The sequence below is a fragment of the Nestor notabilis genome, unplaced genomic scaffold, assembly GCF_000696875.1.
Source record: "Nestor notabilis isolate BGI_N333 unplaced genomic scaffold, ASM69687v1 scaffold5477, whole genome shotgun sequence".
NCBI classification, from domain to species: domain Eukaryota; kingdom Metazoa; phylum Chordata; class Aves; order Psittaciformes; family Psittacidae; genus Nestor; species Nestor notabilis.
In genome coordinates this window covers 5,056-19,731 of record NW_009936002.1, presented here as the reverse complement: position 1 = coordinate 19,731, position 14,676 = coordinate 5,056, and the positions used below count along the sequence as shown (strand labels likewise).

The window sequence follows — 14,676 nt, the reverse complement described above, 5'->3', positions numbered from 1 at the left end:
ACAGAAAGAAGGAGAATGAAACATGAAGTTTTGTTTAAGGTACAATTCTTAACGACACGAAGACCGAACTCTAAAGCTGCAGCATTCACATTTAACTAATTAGACTCAACAGAAAAAGCGGTTTACCAACCAGTACTGCAGCAGCCCTAGAGGAAACAGATAAAGAGACTCAGACAGATGTTCTCCAAAATATATTTTTAATGTAATCTACATTTGGAGCCTAAAGAGAGTAAGAGCAGAGAAATATGCTTGTTATTCCTGTTTTACATTACTCTTAAAGCTGAATTACTTCACATAAAAAAGAAACGGCACTATTTCCATACATGGAGCTAGCCCTGCATAGGAAGTCTTTGTGATAGAACATAAATACCACGTTATTTTATAACCAAACCAACAATAGCTTTTCATTCTGCCCTCACTGAGGGCCCAATTCACACTCAAAGCCAAGAGATATGAGCAGTCTAGTACGTCTCTCATCAATTTCCCCAAAATTACTTAAAAGCATTAAATACCAACTGGCTTCATCATAATCACAGAAGATAGAAATTAGTTTGTAGTGTGTAGTCTACTTACTCACATTTGCCAACTTTTTAGAGTTTAACAGGCATTCCACTCTGAATTTCAAAGCATGAGGAAGCTACTTCAAGAGCAGTTATATCCTGCCACTATCATTTTGCAGTTGATATAAAACTGAGGAAAGGCACATCTTTTCCTCATGAGATTTTTTCCTTTTTTACAAATCCTCCTGTAAGGATTTTGCTATAGCACTCTATTCCTTTTTTAAAGCAGTGTTTTGTTAAAACGGAAAAAGGTTTATTTTAATGTATTGCAAAACAGTTGATAAGAGATAGCACTTTGGGGGCTCTGAAAATACACAAAATTACTTCCTATCCAGTGACTGCTGTAAAGTATATATGGAAAACTAACTACACTGTTGCCTTGCATTTCAGGAAGTATCTTTACATTGCACTTAAACAGAACAAAGACGCCAAAGACAGCTGGAATCTTGTTACCAGCATAAATGATACAAAAATAGGAATAAAATTTTATAGAATTTGGTAAGAAAAGCATTAAATTTTTAAGAGAATACTATTAATCTTCCTGGATTAAGTATTTCACTTGAAACCCAAGACGATTAGAAAAAAAACGGCTTTAAGCATTTATCCCCTACCCCCCAAAAAATACAACTTTGGAGGTCTCAACAAGCATGGAGGTATCAGTGTCTCTGTCTCTAGGGAGCCATACTGTGAGCTGTACAACCAATTTTAAAAACTGTTACACCCCTGCAGGGCATACAATTTATTCAGCAGTGTTCTCAATATTTTTCTGCATTGGTAGCTCAGAAGCAGTGTGTTTCAATAGGAAAAGAAAAAACAAACAAACAAAAAAAGCCCAAATAGGAAGAAAAGGTAAGAAAAAGAAGAACAGGAAGACCTAAACAAGGCCTAAATGGACTTGTTGACTTCCTGGAGCAAAAGCCCTGTAGGTACACTTACAGCCCATCACTGAAATGAAATATCAAATCAGAAATATCCAGTATGCTATACCACTAAATTTATAAGTAAACTGTATTCTATCCAACTGAAATGCTTTTTACTTTAAGACATTTGCAGGGGTTATGTGCCATAATAAATTCTACTATTAACCAACAGTAAAGTGCTGAATTTAATTAATTACCTGAATTGCACTCACATTTATGATCTTTATTTATAGATTTCTTATCAAGTCAAAAGAGCCCTTTCTGTAGTAAAAGCTAAGCTGTTGTGCAAATATTACAAAAATAGGTACTTTAATTAGTACACAACGGAACTTCTGCTTTTTGTTAAGTAGAGCTAACACAGCAGAGGTGAAAAATCCATGCAAGTATTTATAAAGACACTTAAAATGAAGAAAAAAGGACACTGCTACAGAACTTCCAATACCCTGCCATACAGCCATTTACTATAGTAGATGATGTCTAGATCTGGACCAATAAGCATCATGCCACCAACATGCTTTAGTATCTTACGTAGCTAAAGCTGATTTGTAAATTTTAAACTACAGCATACATTTGATCTATTTCTCATTAAAGTGTATCAGTAAGTTTGAGGTCACACTTTGAGCAACTTCACATCTAGGCACATAACCAGCTTAAGCAAGACATTAGTGCAAAGGGGAAGGCGTCAGTTGTACGGTAATGAGGACTCCTTCCCTAATTGCACAATGCAATAAAACATTTTTAGATTTAAAGTGGACTACAGTGAGAAAAAATGAGATATTGTCCCAAATTTAAGACAAACTTCCAGAGGAACAGAAGGAAAACAAGCTCAGTTACAGTAGTCAGAAAGTCAAACCCAAATTTGGAGAGCTGGTAAGTAACTCTAAAATTTATCATGCTATGAAGACAGCATTCTCAGAAGAGCTCCAAACAAACTGCAAAACAAAACTGGCATTTAAGTTGAAATTGGCCAAGTGCTGCATAGAATATGCTCACACACAACAGTCATGTTTAAGCCAGTGCATAGAGAAGATAAAAGCACTTACGGTAGTTGCAAATGTTAACAAGTCCATACAACTTGTACAGTTTAGCAATGAGTCCATAGAAAAAGAACAGAGTTAGAGTAGAAATGCCCAAGCAAAACCAAAAAGATGACCTTCCAACTGTATAAAATCCACGCAGTTACAGTAAAAAGACATCAGTGGAAGATACTTAACTCAGTCCCAAACACCAACAGGCAAATAAGAATAGACAAGCCTTTGGCAGACAATTTTAAGAGTCTAAATACAGCATTACATTTCTAAATAATCCACAAAATATATTATATGGAATATTCATATTAAATACTAGGTAACCAACTCTGCAGATCTGATGCTAACAATACTTTAGCCAATGAGAGCAAGATGAAGCAAGCTAAGAGAACACTGGTGTATCACAACAGTGCTCAAGGAAAATATTATTGTGAAGTCATGCTTCAAAACCAGTACTCTGGCTCTCCACTCTATCATCTATGGAGCAAAACAAAGTTCTCCAGTTTTTCAGGGATGTGCCCTGTGTAGCATATGTTATGATTCACTATTACACGAGCAGCAAGACACTGCAATGTAGTATGATTTATGGGCTGGATTAAATTTTTTGCTATTTCGTTTTCATCCAGTAAATCACTAGCAGTTTGTTTATGTAAGTTTGTGGCATCGAAGTGAGAACCTGACTTGATAAGAAGATTCATGATGTCTGGATGGTTGTTCAGTGCAGCAATGTGTAACGGACTGTTGTTATCAAAGTCTCTGACGTTTACATCAGCACCACATTCCACCAGGATAGCAGTAACTTGTAGAGAGGGGAATTTACAAACTGGGTAGCGACCCACACATGTAGTATTATTGTCAACAGCAAGGTGAAGTGGACTAAAGTTATTCTTCCCTTTAGGCTGAAGCTTAAGAAACTTGTAAATAGTCTGTTTCTTAAAATGCTCCTGTTCTGAGCTGCAAGGTACTTTCTCCAACAAGCAAATTAAATGCAAGATGATGGAAAGGGCTTTGTTTAGCTGTACTGGATCGGGAGAACACTGGGTTTGTTTCATGGCCCGTTCTATTTCAAGAACACTTTTGCACAGTATACCCATGAGATCATCAAATGTGACAGTAGTGCCTAAGAGGCCTTTTGCCCTGTCCTGAAGCATGAAGGAGAAAAGCTCAGCAAATGATAGTAAACTGCTGGCTGTCATCGGGCTCAGTGGATCAAGATTACTCTGCTGCATGTCCAAAGCATACTTCCATAAGTTGATACATCGCTTGAAGTTTCCAGAGTCAGCATAGACAGCACCTCTGTATCTAATATAGTAGGATGTATCTGGGTGAGAAGGGCCAAGAATTCGTTCTCTAATTAATAGTGCTTGCATTCTCATTTCATCAGGGTCTGCAATAAGATTTTCTAGTTCCTCTGAGCTGTTTACTTCTTTAGCATAATCATAGGCCATAATTAGTGTTTGTGGCACAGGTTTGCTCAGGATATTAGTCCTATCACTGTATCTCATTTCCATAGCTCGCTTCCAGTATTTCAAAGCACCAAGCAGATCCCTCTTTTTGTCCACAAATGTTGCTCCTAGAAGTTCCAGAGCGTTTATGCGCTCAGCCTTACTGGTCTGTACATGCTGCGTCAGAAAGTCCACAATATTTGTATGGCCTGTCACGCTAGCTGACAGAAGGGGAGTCATTCCATAACCATCCTTTTCCATTTTAGCACAATACTTCAGAAGCATCTTCATGATCTCCAAACTTCCAGATTCTGCACAGTCATGTAACGCTGTGTTTCCTGCAAGAGAATACAATTACACAAATCATAATCATGCTGTAGTCTGAAACTTGCACTCTAACAGTTTAAAAATACTTTAAAATACTCCAGGCATTAATAGTTAACAAAAGGGAGCTAGCTGTTTTGACATCTATGGTCTGTGAAGGCTTGTACGACAAGTCAAAATATCGAAGATCTGATTACATATCAAGGCTGATAGGCAATTATACAAATCAAAATGTTTTATATTATTGCCTGAAAGAATTAAACAGGTTTCAAGGACCTCTTTGTCTCACTATTTTTAAAAAAAACAAACCCAACATAATTAAAATGGAATTCCTTACTACATAAAAAGCACAGGAGCAGGCAATTGCTTGAGAGTCAAGCAAGCAGGGCAAAAGACCAGCTTGGCTGAACAAGGAACAACTTATGGAGCTCAAGAGGAGAAAGAAATTGTACACTCTCTGAAAGCATATGCAGGCTTCGAAGGAAGATTACAGAGCTGTAATTCATATATGCAAGGAGAAGATATGAAAAGAAAAAGCTCAATTAGAGCTGAAACCGGCCAGCGCTGTGTCAGACAACACAAAAGGCTTTAAGTATATTAACTGCAAGAGGTGTAAAGAGAGAAAAAAAATAAAAAAAAAAAAAAATCAGACCAATACATGTTGAAGATGGTCTAATAAGAATGATGAAGAAGTGGAGGCTTTCAATGCTTTTTTTGCCTCAGTCTTTAATAATATGGATAGACCTTGAGATGCTCAGTCCCCAGAGTTGGAAGACTGAGTGTGGGAACAGTGACTTTGCATTTGTGGACAGCAAAATTATAAGGGATCAGCTGAACGTTCACAAGCAGTGAAGGAGCTAGCTAGCAGATGTTATGGCAGGACCTTTTCTATCATCTACCAAAGGTCTCGGGAGGTCCCACTGTCTGGAAACTAGCCAGTGTTATTCCAGGTTATAGGAAGGACATGAGGGAAGATCCAGAAAACTACAGACCTGTTAGTCTAATCTCAGTTCCTGGAAAAATTAGAGATGATTATACTGGATACTACTGAAAGGCATTAAAGGACAATGGAATCATCAGACAGTCAGCATGGAGAAGTCTGTTTAACTAATTCGATATCCTTCTATGATAAGGTCACCTACCTAGTGGAAGAAGGGAAGGAAGGTGGTGTTTGTAGTTTTTCTGGCTTTTAGTAAGGTTTCTGATGCCGTCCCTCACAGCACCCTTCTGGGCAAATTGTCCAGCTCTGGAATAAGCAGGTTCACTGCATGCTGGGTGAAGAACTGGGTCAACAGCAGGGCTCAAAGTGTTGCAGTGAATGGGGCTACCTATACCCAACTGGTCACCAGTGGTGTTCCTCAGGGCTTAATTATAGGGACAGTTCTGTTGAGTATTTTTATCAATGGTCTAGATGTAGAATTGGAATGTACCATTAGCAAGTTTGATGATGATACCAAACTGAGAGGTGCTGTTGACTCTCTCAAGGGACAAGATGCCTTGCAGAGATCTAGATAGACTGGGGCACTGGGCAATCATTCAAGACATGAAATTTAACAAATCCAAATGCAGCTGGGGTGGGAAATGCTAGGCACAAGTACAAATTGGGTGAAGAGTGGCTGTGGAGCAGCCCTGCAGGAAGGGATCTGTGGAGCTGCCTGGCAGCAGCTCAGTGTGAGGCAGCAGTATGCCCTGGAAGCCAAAGGGCAAAGTGCCTCCTGAGGTGCATCAGACACAGCATGGCCAGGAGTCACAAGAGGGACTTACACTGCTGCGTTCAGCGCTGGTGCGGCCTCACCTTGAGTGCTCTGTGCAGTGCTGGGCCCCACAGTTGAAGAAGGATTTGAAGCCCTTGAATGTGTCCAGAGGAGAGCACAAAGCTGGTGGAAGGGATGGAAAGCATGTCCTGTGAGGAGTGGCTGAGGACTCTGGGTTTGTCTAGCGCGGAGACAAGGAGGCTGAGGGATGACTCATTGCTCTCTGCAGCTTCCTGAGGAGGAGAAGCGGAGAGGGAGGTGCTGAGCTCTGACCCCTAGCACCCACCACCAGGAACACATGGGAATGGCTCAAAGCTGAGCCAGGGGAGGTCTAGACTGCATTTAGGAAACAATTTCTTACTGAGAGGGTGGTGAAACACTGCAATTGGTCAGGCAATTGGACTTGCTGATCACTGTAGGTCCCTTCCAACTAAAATATTCTGTAAGAGATTTTGTATCTGCTTTCAAGTATGAAACAGAAACTTATGCTTTCTATCTCCAGGTTGTTTCACTTTTCCCTTCTTCCCCTGTCAAATTTCCCTTCCTCTCTATCTCCAGCAATGATTAAAAAAATAATGATATCTGTATGAAAATTAAAGCTGGGCTAACTCAGCATTGGCTTTGTGTGCCTCTACACTATACCTGTTTCTCTCTCCATCTGCCAGACATTTTGACTCACACATTTTGAAGCAATAACTGTATCACAACAGGCCCTTCATCTCAGCTGGGGTCTCCGAGACTGCCAGGATATTCTAAGCGGAACGGATATTTTGCCATGCACACGTATAGACCCAGACAAACTACTCTTAATGCCTTCTTAGGTCTTTATCCGAAAGTCCCACATTAATTCCTCTGCTCCTCTGGTTAGGATTCCCACAGGCAAAAAGTTTAAAAAAACCCCATCAAGCACCTTCAACACACAACATCTAAGCGTCTAATCATTTACATGCAGATTATTTGCCATTAGCATGACACTGCACAGTCTTTTATTTAAAGGCATTCACATTCTAACACTGTGTGGGAAAGTTTCCAGTAAGCACTAGTGTCACCTGTTTGAAAACCATATTCACAGAAAATAAGAAAGCAAGCATTGGACACCACAGTTAAATTATTTAACTACGAGGCTTCAACTAGATGAAAATTTTGCTTTTAAAATGACACAATTTACATCTACCTCATTCTTCCATAAGGCATTATAGATTGTACAAATTCAGGCATAGCAACTTTTCGGCCTCCCACTAATATTAAATTATTAAATGAAAGCTTATGTAAAAATCCCACCCCCATTTAAAGAGATTTTATATCATTACCTCTGCAAATTGCAGTTATCTACCCATCAGATCATCAGTTTCTGTGACACTGTCAGTAAGTTTCCATATACACAAATGAGACCACCTTTTACAAGGGTTCTCTGCACATTTCAAAAGTTGATAGAGAAGTTTCCTGAAACTTCCTTATTTGCATTTTTGGTAGGTTTTTTTTTGGGGTAAATGACAAGAAGTCAGCAATTAACAGCATACTTTGCTGTTGTATTTCCAGTCTCTAAGACAACTACAGTGGGTTAGGAAATAAAGCAGTAGTCTTGAAATCTTCAGCTCATATTTGTGTGTGTGTTTGTATAGTCTACTTGTCTAAACAGCTTCTATCTTCATAAGCTTTTTTTTTCAGGCTTTGATCTCTAGAATACGCAGTTCACTCTTTATACTAGACTGTTTAGCTAATGAAACTCAAATAAAAGCATGCCTGAGATCTGTCTTAAAAGCTGAACACTGTATAGAAATAAATTAAAACTAAAACAGAGGCAAAGTCTTTCAGCTAATACTTCTTTTTTTCTGCCAAGAATATATTGTTTACACTGTCTTAAATTCAGTAAATTCAAAAGCAAAACATCTGAAGTTAGCACGTACATATGCATGCAAGAAAAAAGCATTCATAGTTATTAAATACACTTCAGAAATAGAAAAATGGTTCCATTTTCATTTTTAAGAACCTAATGCAGGCATATATGCATAACTGTAGTATCTTCTAGCTTTTACATATGTGACTTCATAGCACACTTATCTACTTTCTAACAAAGCACAGTATGAGGATATAGAGTTGAAGAAACCCAAACATGGGCAAATCCCATTAAAGGAAAATTCAGAAATATCCGGTCAAAACATAATGACTGCCCTCTAAATTCAACACCCCCTTATCACCAGCACAATCAGACACCTGAGGTCTACAATGTAGACCTCTATTCTGTGTTCTGAATGAGCAGATTATGATACAGTAGCTCGCTTTTATCTCCTGTTGACAAGCCACCAAGACAAGAAAATGCTTATGCAATGCTTTTTCAAGTTTTGGAACACAGAAGTAGCATGCTGAGACTCAAGGCCTGTTTAGATGAAATTTTTCTAATGGCCACTGGGCATTTTGCCTTGGTTTTACCACTTACATCCCAATCATCCCCTACTGATTCTTGTAATCTTTCAGTTCTCAAAACCTTACATGTAACTTGGTCTGTTGCTTCTTCCTCAAACTGGTTTAAGGATCAGCTGAAGAAGAGCTAACAACAAAGAGCTCAAGGCTTCTCTGTTGCTTTCAATTCCAGCAACCAGCCAACAGTGGTAAGGAGGAGTAACAGTTAATTCAGGACAAACTAAGACTCAATCTGCTGAGCAGATACCAAAGTTTAGCTGACACAGTAATCAAATTCATACAAAAGATGTGTAAAAAATTATTTTCAAAAGCTTATGACTGAAGTTTAACAGGTCTTTGCTATTATAGCAGAGCTATGAACATATTCTGTCCCCTCAACCAGTATTTTAAGTGCAAGCTTCAAACATAAAAAAACAACAAACCAAAAACAAAACCAGAAAAACCACTGAAAATATCAGATTGTTTCATTAATAGATAGCGAACTTTACTTGCAAAATACTCCTTTCAAGAAAGGCTTCTGAATAGCAGTCAGTGATTCCATGATTCACTAACAAGTAAGTTGAGGCGGACACCCCAAAGTTGCACCTGAAGTTATCTCTTAGATCAAGATCCACAAAGCTAAAAACAGTTCGTACAATGACAAGTTTGTTAATTTGGCATCTTTATCAAATATAATTCCCTCTGTCCTTATCACACACCACAGACCAGAAACTGTTCATACCTTTAAATTCCTAAAATGGGAAGGTGTCAAAAGCAACAAACACAAACTCACCAATGCATATACATTTTAAGTCTTCTTACTATGCTGGAGAAAGTCTAGTTGATACGCAACTTCAGCAGACACCCCAGAACTAAAGACTGGCCGCTCCCTCAGTCCATCTGCACTTCTGCACTCAGTGATGAAGACAAAACCAGATCCATCTGGGTGCTGGCTAGGCCACAAGTTAATACAGCCAATCCAGAGTGTATTCAAGTCTGTCCCTCACATCAGAGCTCCAAAACACTGGAATTGGCACCTATTTTCTTCTTTCAAGTCAATATTTTCCAGGTATTTTAAAAGTCATAACATAAAGCACATTAAAGACAAATAAGCCAAAAGGTATTAATAACACCAAAGTTTTTACTGTTACCTCATGACTATTAACATACATTTTTCTGGCTTTGACAATAGGATCAATGGCAGCTATTCACATTACACATTGTACACCCACTGCCATATAATGCTGCTCTTGAAAGTCTTTTATCAATTGCCAGGCATATATGCTATAAATATTAATACTGAAAAAAATCCACATAAATTAAGCTTGGCCATTGCCTACGTAAATTCAGGTCCAATCGAACAGTCTGCATGTCATTAATTTACAAGGCAGCTATGCAGAGCATATGGAAATATGCTTAAGACTCCAAGGAATTTCAGTACTCTGTTCAACTGCATGTCCTTAGTTAAATAATGAAAAAAATTAAAAAATTGTGCTTTTATTTGTATTACAATTGCTGACTTTGGTTTAAGCAGCTGTTAATGACAGCATTATCAGAAGAAGTGTAATTTTTTAGCTACTTATATTGTAGTAGGCCTTAGAGTTAAAATAACCATAGTTATTTTAAGCCACGTACAAACCAACAAAGGAAGGCCATCACCACTAATTTTTAGCAGCTGCACCTTGCCTAGGTTTGACTGGATGGTACAGGTACAGCACATAGTAAAAGCCAACAAACTTCTATAGAGGAAATGTTGACAGAGGTAGACAAATAGTTGAGAATTGACAATTTAAAAAATAATAATAATAATAAAAAAACAACCCCACTCCAAACCCCACCCACACACAAACCCCAAGAAATAACAAGATTACCAGCCATCTACACCTGGAAGTGTATCAAGTGTGAAATTTCAGAAGAACGCCAAAGAAAACTTTTATCCTGCTCTATGTTCAACATATCAAGCAGGAATTGGAACAGTTCAAATAAGTATGGCAAATCAACCATTATTCTGTGAATTAACTCAGCCATTTCAGAACCACTGTATTGTCTACAGTGACAGGAATATACCGTGGCTGAACACAAATCAGCAGTTAATTTTTGTAACAAACTAAAAGCCAACACTGCATCTACTGCTGTATTAAAAAAGAATGGAAAACTTGGTACCCCTTCTGTTTGATAAGCAGTTTTCCAAGAGACACATATAAAGATGTTGGTTAAATTAAAGTACTTTTTTAAAGGTGTGAATGGTTATTTCAAAGTAGGTTTCAAAAGATTTTCTTAATCCAATTATAATCTCAAAATGATCTGCAGGGATTTAATTATATACAGAATATAGTTAATATTGCAACAATATGAGAGGTTCATTGATCTTGCACAGAAATAAAATTAGACTGGATATGTTCTGGTAGTCACAGTACTTCTCCGCTAGAAAGTGATTCCAACTATTGCTAATACTCCTTACAAACCGTCCCTATCTGTATTGAACTTTACTATTCATATTACATAGTAACTTCCTCTAATTAAAAAAGAAACAAATTGAATAACCCTACTTGTAGTCCATCCAAATCTTGCAAAAACAAAGTAAGGAAATAGGTATGGTCAATTGACAGTGTATCTTCATGTTTTGTTCTTTTGTTACTTTTTTTTAAAGCTAGTTCTTTTGTAAAGCTAGTATGAACACTACACAAAACTAATTCTCTAACTATCCAGTGTTACCAAAAACTTAGCAGAGTGAGGGTGAGCATTCAGATTCATAATGAGGCCATTTCTTTCTATGTCAGAAGCAAATAATTCCCAAAATAGACTAGTAGCTTGTGACATGGGAATAAAAGAAAATGAAGCAGTGACACAGAAAGTGATTTGAAGCCAACCAAGTACATCTACTTTGTAATACTTACAAAATGCTTGGTTTCTGAGTAGTAAAACTTGCATCAGAATTTAGGATCAATCTGACTTCATATTCAAGATGTTTAAACATAAGAAAAAAAAGATCTAATTTAAATTACTGGCCAGTATGTAAAGTTACCCACATGCGTATATTTTTGTACCCTTACAGATTAAATCGATCAGCTTTACAAAGTGAAGTTGCTCACGTAAAATCAATTTTTCTTCTAACAGATCACTTGAAGTAATTAAGTCTAAGATTTACTGATTTAAAAAAAGTAAAAATGTATGTACTATGTACATACAAACACGGACAGTGCACAAGAAAACTGCTATAGATCCCTATTATTAGTTTCCATGACAAAGAAAAGTTAAAGTATGTCTTCCTTTTAGAAGAAATTATGAAAAAATTGAAAAGAACTGCTCTCTTAGCAAGTTATTTATATCTAGTTTCCATATGCTGTAAGGGAACAATTGCTCTCTTGTTCACCACCACACTTCACAAGAACTTGTATAATCAAGATTACCCACACAAAGCATGCTGTTATTTATTTAATTTTAACATAAACTCCCTTTTAGCTGAAATTATTGAATTTGTTTCTTTAAACTTATTTTATTTATTTACAGACATTCCACTCAGTTTCCACAGTGTCACACATGAAATATCTACAAAATTGAATGCACTCCATCATGTAATACCAACCAAGGGGAAGAAAAAAAACAACCAAAAAACAAAAAACCACCTGATAAAACCCCCTACAAACAAACAAAAAAACCCCACAAAAAAAAAAAAAAAACCAACCAGAAAACCACAACCCAAACGACAAAAACGACCCTAAACACTTTTAGAGCAAGGATTTATTCACTGGGTAGGGGGAAGAAAGGGGAGTTTTGGGGTTTTTTGTCTGGTTTTCTCCTCCCCTCAGATGAATCTTTGTAAGCAGACAAGACTAGCAACCTCAGAAGAGAACAAACCTATCAAACTCCTTAATGTTTATTGCAAGAGAAAATCAATTTTTAATACAAACTAAGCCACACTGATCATACAGCACAAAATGTAAATTTCTTTAATCTCCCTGTTTCTGGGTTTGCCAAGTCTGTAAAAGTTTTTTGTCCTTCACCAGCAGGTTTGAGTGTTATGCTTCCCAGTATCCCATATAAATGACAAGACTGAAATAACACTAGCCCTTGATATAGTACTACTGTATGTATAACCTTGGTACAGTAGCCATAGAGACTGAGGTCTGTATGCTTTTATACTTTCCAAAGTGAGGAAGCAAAGTCAACAAGCCTTGTCCTCCACATTATTTTACAAAATTATTCTTACCAATTACTGTCCCAGTAGAATTTAAGAACAACAAGATTTTGAATCCTAGTGTTATTCTGTGTTTTCAAAACCAATGAGTCCCTCCAACTGCTATGGTACTATGGAGAATCACAGATGAAGAGTCAGGGCTTGAAACCAAATGTTCTGGTGCGGTACTCAAGAGACACCTAAAGGAGACCTCGTCCAGCAGTCCTTATAAAATGTTCTAATACTCAGGAGAAGAAAAATTAGCCTTTTGGCCAGAAGACTAGTCCACTAACTGAAGAAGAGGAACAGAGTTAGTGAAGACTACTAGTAAAAACCATTAATATCACCCTGAAGAGAAAGAGACCACATACCAAGCAGCTGAGCAATGGAAAAACTTAAAAGCCGTGTCCGGGGGGGGGGGCGGGAAAAAAAAAATAAATGGGGGGGGCGGGAATAAATAAATAAATGTGCCTTTCAAGTACGTATTTTTAAAAAGAAAAATCCTTATTTCCTGCACCATTACACTCAGACCATCCTGGCTATCAGCAGATGTAACTTTATCTATAATTTAACACATTAAGTGCAGAAGGAAGAGGATGAATCTCAGCCATCATAGCAAGTCTGGTAAAGAAGGATAAAGCATAACACAAATTATCAAACTGTGTACTGCTCATTTTCAAAATGCAAGATCTAAGTATCCTGTCTGGAGTTAGAACAGATAAGTAAGATCCCTATAAATGGTCTGCATGCAAAACAGAATCACAAAAATCAAAGAATGGTTTGGGTTAGAAGGGACCTTAAAGATCATCCAGTTCCAACACGTGCCATGGGCAGTGACATCTTCCACTACTAGACCAGGTTGCTCCAAGCCCTGTACAACCTGGCCTTGAACACTGCCAGTGATGGGGCAGTCAGTGTCTCATCACCCTCACAGCGAAGATACTTTTCCTAATGTTTAATCAAATCTCCTCACCTGTCAGCTTAAAGCCATTCCCCCTTGTCCTCTCCCTACATGCTCTTGTAAAAAATCCAGCTCCAGATTTCCTGTAGGTCTCATTTAGGCCCTGAAAGACTGTTATAAGGTCTGCCCTGAGCCTTCTCTTCCACAGGCTGAACAAGCCCAGCTCTCTCAGCCTCTCTTCATAGCAGAGGTACTTCAGCCCTCTGATCACCTTTACAGCTTCATCTGGACTTGCTCAAGCAGGTCCATGCCCTTTTGTGCTGGGGGCCCCAGAGCTGAATGAAGGACTGCAGGTGGGGTCTCACGAGAGCAGAGGGGGAAAATCACCTCCTTTGAGGTGCAAGCTCCTGGGCTGCAAGCGCACACTGAAGCCAGCTCACATTTTTCCCCATCAGCCAACACTCCCAAGTCCTTCTCCTCAGAGCTTCTCTCAATCCAGTATCCACCCAGCCTGTACTTGTGCTTGGGATTGCCCTGACCCAGGTGCAGGACCTTGCACTTGGCCATGTTGAACTTCACGAAATTGGCACTGGCTCACCTCTAAAGTCTGTCAAGGTCCCTCTGGACGGCATCCTTTCCCTCCAGCGTATAAACCACATCACATAGCTTGGTGTTGATGGCAAACTTGCTGAGGGTGCATCAATCCCACTGTCCATGTCACTGACAAAGACATTAAAATCATGCCAGTCCCTCAGGAACACTTGGACCTTGAGCTATTGACTACAACTGAGTGTGACTATCCAGCCAATTCCTTATCAACAGAGTGGTCCATCTGTCAAATTCCTCCCTCTCCACTTTAGAGACCAGGATGTCATGCATGACAGTGTCAGATGCCTTGTATAAGTCCAGGTGGATGACATCAGTCACTCTTGCTTTATCCACCAACGCCATGGTGGCATTAGATAGAAGGCCACCAGTTTTGTCAGGCATGTTTTGCCCTTAGTGAAGTCATGCTGGCTGTCACCAACCACCTCCTTATTGTCCACATGTCTTAGCAGTTTCCATGAGGATCTGCTCCATGATCTTGCTAAGCACTAAGGTGAGACTGACTGGGCTGTAGTTCCCCTGGTGCCCCTTTTTAAAAATGAGGATTATATTTCCCCTTCT

The 14,676-nt window shown here is 38.6% G+C and overlaps 1 protein-coding gene across 1 annotated transcript in view; it reads right to left on the bottom strand.

Annotated features, from left to right (window-relative positions):
* Window positions 1–1,776: 1,776 nt before the first annotated feature.
* The window catches only part of FEM1C (fem-1 homolog c (C. elegans)), a 17,426-nt gene continuing 4,526 nt past the window's right edge, over window positions 1,777–14,676 (bottom strand). Inside the window, exon 2 of the mRNA XM_010018117.1 lies at window positions 1,777–4,291. Coding sequence (XP_010016419.1) covers window positions 2,982–4,291 — 1,310 coding nt within the window. The 3' untranslated portion in view covers window positions 1,777–2,981. The remainder of the gene's footprint in view (window positions 4,292–14,676) is intronic.